The sequence below is a fragment of the Callithrix jacchus genome, chromosome 8 (genome assembly GCF_049354715.1).
Source record: "Callithrix jacchus isolate 240 chromosome 8, calJac240_pri, whole genome shotgun sequence".
Taxonomy (NCBI): Eukaryota; Metazoa; Chordata; class Mammalia; order Primates; family Cebidae; genus Callithrix; species Callithrix jacchus.
The window spans coordinates 102,794,962-102,808,402 of record NC_133509.1 but is presented as its reverse complement, the minus strand read 5'-3'; the positions used below and the strand labels follow the sequence as shown (position 1 = coordinate 102,808,402).

At 42.9% G+C, this 13,441-nt stretch overlaps 1 protein-coding gene and 1 pseudogene across 3 annotated transcripts in view; one reads left to right on the top strand and one right to left on the bottom strand.

The window, feature by feature from the left end:
* The window catches only part of ZFYVE26 (zinc finger FYVE-type containing 26), a 67,936-nt gene that overhangs the window by 22,194 nt on the left and 32,301 nt on the right, over positions 1-13,441 (top strand). For both annotated transcript variants that reach the window (XM_078335225.1, XM_002807245.6), the window contains 9 exons: positions 3,107-3,308; positions 4,282-4,545; positions 5,902-6,021; positions 6,110-6,274; positions 6,848-7,066; positions 7,986-8,088; positions 8,908-9,653; positions 10,972-11,168; positions 12,154-12,258. In XM_078335225.1, the coding sequence (XP_078191351.1) occupies positions 3,107-3,308; positions 4,282-4,545; positions 5,902-6,021; positions 6,110-6,274; positions 6,848-7,066; positions 7,986-8,088; positions 8,908-9,653; positions 10,972-11,168; positions 12,154-12,258 (2,121 nt within the window). The remainder of the gene's footprint in view (positions 1-3,106; positions 3,309-4,281; positions 4,546-5,901; positions 6,022-6,109; positions 6,275-6,847; positions 7,067-7,985; positions 8,089-8,907; positions 9,654-10,971; positions 11,169-12,153; positions 12,259-13,441) is intronic.
* LOC144577431 (transcription factor BTF3 pseudogene) lies at positions 1,036-2,858 on the bottom strand (annotated as a pseudogene). Its single transcript, XR_013521290.1, has one exon. The product of XR_013521290.1 is annotated as a transcription factor BTF3 pseudogene (transcript).

The following is a 13,441-nucleotide window of genomic DNA, read 5'->3' as shown; positions in this document are numbered from 1 at the left end:
GAGGTTTCGCTATTTTGGTCAGGCTGGTCTCGAACTCCTGACCTCAGGTGATCCACCCACCTCAGACTCCCAAAGTGCTGGGTTACAGGCATGAACCACTGCACCCAGCCTCCATAATAAATAAAATGCCAGTTCAATTAACAGACTAGAATGTTTGTATTGTAGAAAGAAAACAGCACAGGAGTGGTAGTCAGAAAGACTCTGAACCTCTGAGCTTTGATATCCTCATTTGACAATTGGAGTTAAATGTAATAACTACTTTTTCTACTTCATAAGGACGTTAAGAGGATTATGTTCTAACTGTGAGGAATATAAAAAATTCTCTACTCTTGATTAAACTTAATAGCATAAAACACTACTCTTCTAATTTTTAAAATTCTCTTGGTATATTAATGATACTTTTACTGTTAGTAAAGTATTTGGTAATTTAGCTACTTAATATGTAGATCAGAATAGTTCTTTCACCTGAGTTCAGTTGTTGAGGAATAAATCTAGGGAACTCTAGGTGACAGGACAATTTTTACTTAACCTTCTCTGATCATTTTAGATCTTATACTTTAATGATAATGATAATTATGATCCTTGAAGGAGGACAGGACCCTCCCAGCCCCAGCCTTTCTTTTCTTTTTTTTTTTTTTTTTTTTTTGAGGCAGAGTCTTACTCATCACCCAAGCTGGATTGGTGCAGTGGCTCTATCTCAGCTCACTGCAACTTGGCCTCCTGGAATCAAGCAATTCTCCTGTCTCAGCCTCCTGAGTAGCTGGGATTATAGATGCACACCACCATGCCTGGCTAAATTTTATGCTTTTAGTAGAGACGAGTTTTCACCATGTTGGCCAGGCTGGTTTCAAATTCCTAACCTCAAGTAATCTGCCCACCGCGGCCTTCCGAAGTGCTGGGATTATAGGCGTGAACCACCATGGCCGCCCCCCACACCAGCCTTTCTAATGCTCAAATCCAGAGGAATTTATCTAGGAGTCCCATGATATTTTACCCCTAAATGTCCTCTACTTCTTTTTTCCTTGGGCCATGGTCTTTTTTTTTTTTTAAATAAAAACTTTATTTTTTGACCTGAATACAGACAGAATAAGTTGTATGTAAGAAAATAACAGAAAGTATTAACAAGAAAATAAAATTATTTTTAACCCTATAGTATGAAACAACCAATATTAAAAATTTAGTTTTTTGGCCAATATTTCTCCAAAATATATATGACTTTTATATAGCTGGGATTATTTCAAATCTAAAACTTTATATCATGCATTTTTATATTGTGATATGAGCATTTGTCTTTTAACCTTGATTTTAGTGACCTTACAATAGTCTAATCAAGTAGATGCATTTAATCATTTCCCTGTTGCTCAAGATTTAGATAATTGTTAACCTTGTAATAGTTGTAATATATAGTGCCAAGGTGATTACGTTTGGGCATTAAGCCTTTTGAATTATTTTCTTTAAGTTCCTCATAAAAATTACTGAGTCAAAAGATAGAAACACTTTGAAAGCTTTATAGATTGCCAAACTGCTTTTCAAAAAAGTTGTGACACTTAATGTTACACCAACTCCTAAGGATTTATTTTTGCACTTCGTTATTGTGATACATGCCAAATGATATTGTTACTTAAATTCCTAGTTTGCTGGGGTGTTTTTGTTTTGTTTTGGTTTTTTTGAGATGGAGTTTCGCTGTTGTTACGCAGACTGGAGTGCAGTGGCACAATATCGGCTCACCGCAACCTCTGCCTTCTGGGTTCAAGCAATTCTCCTGCTTCAGCCTCCCGAGTAGCTGGGATTACAGGCACACACCACCATGCCCAGCTAACTTTTTGTATTTTTAGTAGAGACAGCGTTTCACCTTATTGACCAGGATGGTCTCGATCTCTTGACCTCGTGATCCCAACGTGCTGGGATTATAGGCGTGAGCCACTGCGCCTCCCAACATGCTGGGATTATAGGCGTGAGCCACTGCGCCCGGCCCCTAGTTTGCTGTTACGGGAAAAAATATTTTCTCATTTATATGTTAGTCATATATATTTTTGCTGAAATTGTCCACAGTTTTTGCCTATTTTCTACTGAGGCTTTGGTGGTTTTCTTTTATGAATTTTTTTTTTTTGCTAGGCAAAGAACTTTATTAACCTTGGTTTCAAACTTGATTCCCAGGCTTCTTCGGCTTAATTAGCTGCAAAGAAGGAATTGTGTATAAGCAAAAAACTGAAAAGAGCTGCAGTGTCCAAGGGGCTTGGGCTTAAAAATATTAGAGATCTAGATTTTTTCAGATCCATAAACAAAAATTTCTTAAAAAGCAGTCATAATATAAAATAGCAGCTCCCAGTAACTTCTTCAAGTTTTATCTTCAGAAGTTGACTCAATTCAGTTTGCCTCATTCTTGGAAGCCTCATCAAAATTCTCCACAAGATCTGGTACTTCATCATCCTCCTCCTCTCCAGTAGCAAGCGGTGCTTTTCCATCCACAGATTGTTTGGGCAGAGCTTCAGCCAGTCTCCTGAAACTGGTCAGACTGTCTGCCCCAAGCTGGTTTAAGATGCTGGGTAGCATTTCTGTCCGCTGCTTTGTCTCAGCATGGCCTGTAATGGTGAAAGTGTTCACTGCCAGAGATGCCTGAACTTTAGGGTTGTTAAAGTGGATCACTGTTCCTTGGTTTGTAAACATATTCACCTCTTCAATACCAGAGATATTGTTCACCCCTAACTTCTTTAAGGAGAACTGAAGTTTTTTATCATCTGCTGTGGCTGTTCTATGAACCACCTTCTTCTTTCTGCGAGCAGTTCCTTTCCCACCAATGCGCACTTGTGCCTGCAGTTTGGCGAGTTTTTCCTGGTTCATGATTGTTTCTTTCATCTTGTCGGAGCAGATAAGGGGTCACGCGGGGGACTAGGGTTGGTGCTCAGGGGGTCTCGGGTAGACCAGCTGAGATTACGAATTATTTTTTATAGCTGACCTGCTCTTCTAACATTCAGTGCTCTTCTGACCCTACAAAGCACAAAGACATCTTAGGGCCACAGTCTAATGGTTGGCAAGATCTCCTATCTAAGGACATTGCCTAAATCAGTGGGACCACAGGGCCCACACTCTCCCTCTCCCATGACAGGTGCTGTTCACATTCAATCTGAAGTCCTCACCTAGTTCAGGGGAACTGATGTTCATGGAGCGCTACCAGGAAGTGATCCAAGAGCTGGCCCAAGTAGAGCACAAGATTGAAAACCAGAACTCAGATGGAGGTAGCAACACCATTCGGAGAACTGGCAGTGGCCGCTCAACTCTACAGGCCATTGGCAGCGCTGCGGCAGCAGGTCAGGCTTCCTGCTAACACCATAAATGATGAGGTTGCCGGGAAAGGGGGGAAAAGGGCAGAAACCACCAGAATCGTAGGCTGCTCATGAGAGTGAGCAGAAATTCAATACAGGACACCTGCCTTGAAAAACAGCAAACTCGATACATCCAGTTTTCCAGCTGCGTCCAAATTCCCTGCCCAGGCTGTTCACACACCACCACTCAACCTACTGTGTGAAGCTTATCCTATGTGACATAAACTGAAGACTATGAATGCTATTTTTAACCTGTGTTTTGATGGCCACTGTCTCTGGCTTCAGGAAATGGTTAGGAGTTTATTTCCTTCCCACATAATTATTCAGGGATAAAGCATATTATTTTACTGTTCTATAAAGTGAAGTTGGATATTAAAATGTAAGCCCTAGAATTCACAGGCCTCAATTTCCCACCTTGGATGCACTGCAAAAGAGCCCATCCTTTCATTATTTCTTGAAGCTGGAATCTTTCACATTTTCACTACTCTTACTGACCTAGGCTCTACATACCAAGGTACCATCACATACTGCTCCCTATATATTATCCCAGAAATTTTCTTTGCCTGTTCACAAGAATATAACACATCCTTTCTGTTTTTAATATAAATAGGCTCTTAGGACAATACTACAGTCTACCTTGCTTTTTAGCGATGTGTTCTAGAGATCTTTTCTGATTAGCACACACAGATCTACCTCATTCTTTCTGAACCTACTTTGAGACCCCATTTGGAAGAAGCCCTCCCTCATCTGGACCACTCTGAGTTTCTCTTGGTCTTCCTTTCATGCTACTGTTTTGAAGCTACAAGCATGGGCCATAATGATAGTACTAATATAAGTAGAAGGTGCCCTGTGCAGATGAACCTCAAACATTTTTTAAATAACTACTTTGCCTAATAAAAGTTGTTGTAGTGAGAATCCTTTTAACCCCTTGCTTTTTATTTCACTGCTGGATGGCCAGGAATGGTGTTTTACTCTATCTCTGATGTGAGCGACAAGCTGCTCAGCACCTCTGGAGAGCCCATCCCCACGCTCCAAGAGGACTTTTGGATAAACACAGCTCTGACGGAGCCCACTGCACCCCTGAGAGAGGTTCTGGAAGACCTCAGTCCCCCTGCCATGGCTGCGTTTGACCTAGCTTGCTCTCAGTGCCAGCTCTGGAAAACCTGCAAGCAGCTTTTGGAGACAGCTGAACGGCGTTTGAACAGTAGCCTTGAAAGGCGGGGTGAGTGTGCTGTGTTTAATTATATCCCTTCATTCTCGAATGAGATGGGTTTCTGAGAGTCTTGATAAATTGTCCAAGAAGAAAGCAGTTACTGGAGGAAGCACATGGCAAATTGATTATGAAATTTCATCACATCCAATCAGATATAGTCATAGAGCTAAGATTTATTTCTGCAAATGGATACAAAGAGAAATCAGCAAAGTAAAAGGCTCATAGGATAAAATCTGAAGGAAACCAGTTTTTTTTGAGACAGAATCTCGCTCTGTCACCCAAGCTGGAGTGCTTTGGCACGATCTCAGCTCACTGCAGCCTCTGTCTCCTGGGTTCAGGCGATTCTCCTGTCTCAGCCTCCCGAGTAGCTAGAACGTCAGGCACGTGCCACCACGCCCAGCTAATTTTCATATTTTTAGTAGAGATGGGTTTCACCATCCACCCACCTTGGCCTCCCAAAGTGCTGGGATTACAGGTGTGAGCCACCACACCTGGCCTCTATTTTTTATACCCATTAACCATCTCCATCTTTCCCCACCCTTTACTACCTTCCCAGCCTCTGGTAACCATCCTTCTATTCTCTATCCCCATGAATTCAATTGTTTTGAGTTTTGGATCCCACACATAAGTGAGAACATGTGATGTTTGTCCTTCTGTGCCTGGCTTATTTTGCTTAACACAATGATCTTCAGTTCTATCCATGTCATTGCTAATGATTGCATCTCATTCTTTTTTATGGCTGAATAGTACTCCATTGTGTATAGGTACCACATTTTCTTGATCCATTCATCTGCTGATGAACACGTAGATTGCTTCAAAATCTTGGCTATTATGAACAGTGCTGCAACAAACATGGGAGTGCAAATATCTCTTCAAAACACCGATTTGGGAATTAATTTAGTGACCACTGTATTTCCAGATTATCCCAAGTATATGGGAGTATAGGAGAGATATAAAGCATAATCTGTGTTCACAAAGTTGTTTATAGTCTAGTTGGAGTGTCAAGATACCATTTAAAGCAATTAAAGAAGACAGATATGATCCCCTCCCAAGTTCACAGCTTAGGGCAGTACCATGACAAATCCATTTGACTTGGGAAGACAATTCCATGGGAGTGCTGGAGATTCTGAATCTGCTGATGTTATTGACAGCTGAGGCATCTTGCCAGAGGTAGTCCTAGAATCTCAGGCATGGAATTAGCAAAGTATACTAGTTGTCACCCCAAATGGCACAGCATATATTTCCTCCTTAATATTGAAGAGGATAAAATTGCACAGGTACATATAGGACTGAGTGTCAATTTCTGAAAATACCTCAATGCCTTTTTTTTTTTTTTGCATTCCCTCTTTTTTCATCTATTTCCAGGTCGACGGATAGACCACGTACTCCTAATTGCCGATGGCATTCGAGGTTTTCCAGTTGTTCTTCAGCAAATCAGTAAGATTTTCAATTACTTGCTTACGTCAGCCGGTCAAACTAAATCAGGTGAGTTTCTTTTTTCTCTTTTCTTCTGGATTTGGAACATTAGGTCAGCAGCAGACTTCACTTTTTCTTTCTCATTTGCTTTCCATAGAGAGTGTGGAAGAAAAGGGAGGAGGCCCTCTACGGTGCAGCATCACTGAACTGCTTCAGATGTGCTGGCCCAGCCTAACCGAGGACTGTGTTGCCAGCCACACCGCCCTCTCCCAGCAGCTAGATCAGGTCCTTCAGTCACTGAGAGAGGCACTAGAGCTGCCAGGTACAAGGCTGTCTGCTCAGGAACAGATAAAACTGAACTGGGGAGAGGAAACAGCTGAGAGTGACAAAGCACTTTGGCACAGAAGTTTGGGACCCCAGACCTGGGCTCTATCAGCCCTTTAGTTAGCCAGGTCATGTCTCAGTGTCTCGTAACTTCACTTCACCTTTTTCCCACCTCTCATGTATGGCGAACACTCCATTTGCTGATACGTTTTTCTCACAAGGAATGAGAAAAGCTAGCAGGTACTCAGTAAATATTGATGAACCCTTCCCCAAAAGATGGCTGTGTACTTCATAAAGCTGTTCCACCCCAGAAACAAGGATAAAAATAGAACTATACACCCTATAGTAATTTTATACACTCCAGACTCAAAGCTCTTCCTGGCTGAGAATCACTTGTCTAAGTAACTGACTTACAAATTTATATTTGCCTTGTAAGTGTAGTGCCCAGGCAGCTGTCAGATGCCCCAGGCAGTGTATAGTAGGCCCAGTTCACATATCCAGTCAGAAATTGACCCAGAGCTGGACTCACGGACTGAAGCCTGTGTCCTTTCTCCTGCCATCCACCTCTCAGAGCCCGGGACTCCTCCACTTTCTTCCCTGGTGGAACAGGCAGCCCAGAAAGCTTCAGAAGCAGAAGCTCACCCTGTGCAGATCCAGACTCAGCTTCTCCAGAAGAACCTGGGCAAACAGACCCCAGCAGGCAGCAGGCAGACGGACTACTTGGGCACCTTCTTCAGTTACTGCAGTACGCTTGCTGCAGTTCTCCTTCGAAGTTTGAGCTCTGAGCCTGGTAGGTAGCAAGAAAGAGGCAACAGATTCATGGCAGGCCTTCTAGTGTTCAGGGCAAGGAATAGAAAAGATGCACGATTAAAAGGCTCCAGATAACAGCAGCAGCCAAGAACACTAGATTTGTAAGGTCCTCCTCTCTTATTCATTTCTGCCTTTTTTTTTTTTTTTGAGACAGAGTCTTGCTCTGTTGCCCAGGCTGGAGTGCAATGGCATGATCTCAGCTCACTGCAACCTCCACCTCCCAGGTTCAAGTGATTCTTCTGCCTCAGCCTCCTGAGTAGCTGGGACTAAGGTGTGCACCACCACGCCCAACTAATTTTTGTATTTTTTTAGTAGAAACGAGGTTTCACCATATTGGCCAGGCTGGTCTCAAACTCCTGACCTCGTGATCCGCCCACCTCAGCCTCCAAAGTGCTAAGATTACAGGTGTGAGCCACTGTGCCTGGCCCCGTCTCTGGCTATTTTATTCATCTTGTGCTAGTTTAATTGTATAGCACATGGGAGTACTCAATTTTGGAATTAGTGACTCAAAAATATCTCTGTCAGACATGTGGTCCACTGTGGATTTGAGGGCCCAGCAGAGGAATCAAGTCTCTGAGTACCAGATTCTTTCCTAAGCCCGCAGAGTGAGTACTGCATGCACTTCAGTCGGGTTGAAGAGAGCAGGAGTTATCTGTCCATGGCTAGACCTGCCCACTGAAGTTCATCTGGGGTTGGAAGTCTTTAGAGCAGTGGTAAGATATAGATAAACCTGTGGTCAGGTTCATGCTGAGAATACCTTTTACCTAGAATGAATTAACAGAAGGCTCTCAATATTGTCTTCATTTTGACACTGTACTTTTTTCTTGATTCTGGGAAACAGGGCTCTGAACTCTTGCAATCAGCGGTGCAAACAAAGATCATATTCTTTACCTTTGCAGATCATGTGGAGGTCAAGGTAGGAAATCCCTTTGTTCTGCTGCAACAGAGCTCTTCCCAGCTGGTGTCACATCTCCTGTTTGAGAGACAAGTTCCCCCAGAGAGGTAGGAGCCACCTTCATGCAAGTCAGCCATGGGCCTTCCTGATTATTTCATCAAGATAGCCAGGGGCTCAGTGCAGTTGTGCTTGGGGTTAGTACAGAGAGTGAGGATTTCTTCCAGACTTAATCTTTTATCTTATACAACTCTGTGAAAATGTAATGTGCCTTGTTTTCTTTTTTTTCTCTCAATACTTCTAGCAGTTATATTGTTAAGTATGAAATGGGTGAATCTGTACTTTATGAATAGGCAAAAATCCAAAACTTCAATAACATGATATTTGGTTAGACTGTAGGAAAACAGCATTCTCAGAGATTGCCAGTGGGACATAAATTTGTACAGCCTCTGCAGGAAGGCAGTTTGTCAATATTTATTAAAATTGCAAATTCATATGCCCTTTGATTTAGCAATCCACATTGGGGAATCTATCCTACAGCTTTATCATATGTATGATAAATTATTTATGTGCAAAATCATTTCATTGCAGCCTTGCATATAGTAACAACAGATCAGAAAACTCATTGCCCACTAATAGGAGCATAGTTAAGTTGTGGTTCATCTATATACTGGAATACTATGCAACTAAGAAACTAAAGAGGGTCCTCTCTGTAGAGGGATGTGGATAGATCTTCCAGATGTGTTCAGTGAAAACACAAAGGGCAAAGGAGTATGTCTAATAGGCTACTTTTTGTGTTTTAAACAAAAGAGTATAAAAATTAGAAACTTTTATTTACATTAGCTCATGTAAGCATAAAGAAATCGTAAGATTATGTAATAATGCCTATGTATTCAGGCCTCGTATGCCTTCTGCTTCTCCCCTTCCAGACTGGCAGCCCTTCTGGCCCAAGAGAATCTCAGCCTAAGTGTGCCGCAGGTCATCGTTGGCTGCTGCTGTGAGCCCCTTGCTCTTTGTTCATCCCAGCAAAGCCAGCAGACCTCCTCCCTCCTGACTCGCCTGAGTACTCTGGCCCAGCTGCACGCCTCCCACTGCCTGGATGACCTCCCACTTTCTACGCAGAGCTCCCCAAGGCCAACTGAGAACCCCACATTGGAAAGAAAGCCCTACTCTTCCCCACGGGACTCATCACTCCCAGCTCTCACCTCCTCCACCTTGGCCTTTCTTAAGTCTCACTCAAAGCTCCTGGCATTGGTGGCTTGCCTGGGGGCTTCCCCGAGGTTAAAGGTCAGCAAGCCCAGCTTATCATGGAAGGAACTTCGTGGCCGCAGGGAGGTGCCTCTAGCTGCAGAGCAGGTAGCCCGGGAGTGTGAGCACCTTCTGGAACAATTCCCTCTGCTTGAGGCCTTCCTCCTGGCCGCCTGGGGGCCCCTGCAAGGTTCCTCGCAGCAGGATCAGAGTCTGGCTATGAATCTCTGTGGTTGGGCTGGTCTTTCTACCGTTCTCCTGGGCCTACATTCTCCCATTGCCCTAGATGTACTGACTGAGGCTTTCAAGGAATCCTTGGTGGTCAGAGATTGGTCCCGGGCCCTTCAGCTCACTGAAGTGTACGGGCGAGATGTGGACGATTTGAGCAGCATAAAGGATGCAATCCTGAGCTGTGCTGTGGCATGTGGTAAGCAGAATGCTATGCCTCCCTTTTCCACTAGTGGTAATATTTGGCATTCACTGGGTGTATCATCACATTTAATCCTCACGGTAACTCCAGAGAAAAGTCCCACCATAATCTCATGTTATTAAGAGGAGACCAAGGTTCACTTATCCAGGCTGGTAAGTGGTAGAGTAGAGCTTAGAACCCAAGTCTATCTGACTTTAAACAGGCCCTTGTAACCAGTATTCTCAATACTGTATATCACAATTCTAGTGAAATTCTATAGACTACAAATGTTTGGGCCGCACCCCTGGAGGCCCAGGATGGAGCTCAGGTACATGTTTCCTTTGAAATAGGTATCAGCAAACTTTTTCTATAAAGGAATTTGTAAGCCACAGTCTTGCTCGTAACTACCCAGCTCCTCCAGTATAGTATGAAAGCAGCCAGAGTCAATATATAAAGAAATGAACATGGCTATGTTCTAATAAAACTTTATTATAAAAGCAGATTGTGGGTCTGTTTGATGACCACTGCTTTGAAAGCTCCCCAGAAGATTTTGACGTGTAACTAGAGTGGAAAGCCAATGAGCTCCAACACTACTAGGATTTCTTCTAGGATTTCTACTACTAGGATTTCTAGTAGTGTTGTCCCAAGAGTCGGGTGTTTGATGTAGGGAATGACTTTTGGGTAGGAGGCTTGGCTCCCTTTGGAAAGAAGAAAATCCGCCTTGAAAAAGTGGAGAAATCCACTGACTGGCCATGTGGTCTTAATTGCTTGGAGTCTGTTCTTTCTGTCTCTAAGATCAGATCTGTGAGATGGGTGTGGAAGAGAGAGATCTAAGTCATGATGACAGAGAATATCCAGGGAGTGAAACTAGTTACCTGGAATAACTTTCAAGTGGTTACATATGGCACAGGGTGGAAAGTACAGGGAAAAGGAAAGTTTCCCTGACAAGGTGAGTCTGAAATAGTCCAATATGTTCAGCATGACAAAACATGGAGAGCTTCATCTCGTCTGTCTATCCGTCCATCTGTCCGTCCTTCCTTCCTTCCTTCCTTCCTTCCTTCTTTCCTTCCTTCCTTCCTATTCCTTCTCTTCCCTCTGAAAGTCTTGTGACTATTATCAGGTTTACATAAAGAGAAATAAAGGGTAGAGTTACAGCATTTTCCTTGTCATATAATGGTTCCAAGTGTAAAAACTAGTTAGGTCACATGCATCTTAAGGATCATCCAAGCTCCTGTTTTATGAAACTGAAGAAAGCCCTTTCTCCAGAAGTAACCTGGACTCTTGAGCTCTTCAGGTGCCACGCTTGCTGCCTCTGAGTTTCTTTTTTGTCTTATAGACAAAGAAGGTTGGCAATACCTGTTTCCTGTGAAGGATGCATCTCTGAGAAGTCAGCTGGCCCTACAGTTTGTGGACAGGTGGCCTCTGGAGTCATGCCTGGAGATTCTGGCCTATTGCATATCAGACACAGCTGTCCAAGAAGGACTAAAGTGTGAGCTGCAGAGGAAGCTGGCAGAGCTGCGGGTATATCAGAAGGTATGGACCCTAGCATCAAGAGAAAGGAAACGGGCTTCTCACTCTATGATCAACCCCAACCTATTCTCATATGATGGGGGACTTTAAGAAACAGAAAATATAGGCCTGGGTTTTGCTTTGCATCTGGCTTCAGTTCTTAGGTAAACAGCAGGGAGGCCTCCAAGCTGGTTCCTATGTTACTTATTCCCATAATTTTAAATATATTTGCATCAAGTGAGGGTAAGAATAACAAGATTCACATTGGAATTGTGTATTACAGTCCAGAAAGGCTTTTTCACGTCTATTTGAGCTTCGTGTATGTTTTTGTATATTATATCTTCTATAAAGGTTGTTTTAAATTTCAGCAAAATTCCAAGAGCTATTTTGAAAAGATGCATGAAGGTGACAATTTCAAAAGTGAAAGATTCTTCTGGGATATTTGTTATGTTCAAGCTCAAGAGGCTTATAGGAACAAATTTAGGAAGCACAACTATATAACAAGTATAAAATAGATGATAATTTTCCCTCATATACTTGGAGCAGACAGAATCCAGGAGCCCTACCAGGGACAGTGAAAATGGCAGGTGAAAAAAGCTTTCTTTTCCTTCTTCCTTGGCAGTTTTTATGCAGAACTAAAATGCTGTATGAAAGGTGATCCCACAGAGCATTCAAGCCAGAAGAATATGCTGAGTGGAGTTTTGAGTTGGAGGAGCATGGGACAGGTGACCCCAGAACAATTTGTAAAGCATGGGAACACTGTCTTCACTAGTGAAAGGCCCAGTCCTGACCTCCATATTCAATCTTCACTCCCTGCTTGTTCTTCCTGAATAGGTTCATTCTGCTCTCTAAATAATCTTTGCTCAATTTGCTCTCTTTTCTGGCAAGTTGTGACAGCCTGCCTTTGGGGCAGAGATCTAGGGATGGCCCACCTGTGGGCATGCCAGTGACTTGTTCATGGAGGGAGAAGCTGTAGTGTGGTTTGACGGATATTCCTGTCTTTCCTTAGATTCTGGGTTTGCAGTCTCCCCCAGTGTGGTGTGACTGGCAGACCTTGAGGAGCTGTTGTGTTGAGGACCCATCAACTGTCATGAACATGATTCTAGAAGCACAGGTACCATTTTCCTGGGAGGTGTTCCCCTTTGTGCTCCTTTCAGAGTTGTAACCCCTTAGCTGGCTGTAAAGACCCCTTTCTGCATGTCAATGTTCACTTTTTAAAAAAATAACTATACCACATTGTTTTGTATTGTGAAATTTGCCAAAATCTAGATAAGTATAGAAAATAATACAATTGACTCTTTTGTATTATCACCCTATGTTCATACCTGAGATTTTCTACACTGTATGCATTAGGTACAGAATGTACTCCTCAAAGTGGAATTGCTGGGTCATCATTCATTTGCTAGGATATTACCAACTTGCTCTTCAAAACATTCACTCCAGTTACACTCCCACTTGCAGTTCCTGTTATTCCATAACCTTTTCACCTTATTATTATTATTATTATTATTATTATTATTATTTTGACAGAGTCTTGCTCTGTCACCCAGGCCAGAATGCAGTGGTGCGATCTTGGCTCACTGCAAACTCCGCCTCCCAGGTTCAGGTGATTCTCCTGACTTAGCCACCTGACTAGCTGGGATTACAGGCACCCACCACCACGCCTGGCTAATTTTTTTGTATTTTTAATAGAGACAGGTTTCACCATGTTGGTCAGGCTGGTTTCAACCTCCTGACCTCAAGTAATCCACCCACATTGGCCTCCCAAAGTGCTAGGATTACAGACATGAGCCACCATGCCTGGCCCCTTGTTACCTTTTTATATTGTCCAACTTTTCACTGTTTGTAATAAGATGGCATCTCATTATTGTTTTAATTTACTGATTACTAGTAAATTTGAATATCTGTTCATGTGTTTATTGGACTTTCAAGTGCTAAGTAGGATTTTGTCTGCCTTTTGAGAAGCTGACTGTGGATGCTCATTCAAATGTTCATTGAGGAAATACTTATTGCATGCCTATTATTTGCCAATCACTATGCTAGGTGGTGTTGAAACAAAAATAGTTAAGCTGTCCTTGCTCTGGAGTGGCTCACATTTTGGGGAGGGGGTGATATATGACGCATGCCTCGGTGACTGCAACATAATATACAAATGACAGAAGTAAGCCCAGATTCTGGGAGCACACACAGGGCGCCTAACAGCCTGAGAAACAAAGAAGCATCCTGAAGAAGGCAGTCCTAGGCAGGGTTGTAGGGAGTACATTCCAGGCACCATCATGTGGGAATATTTGAACAAA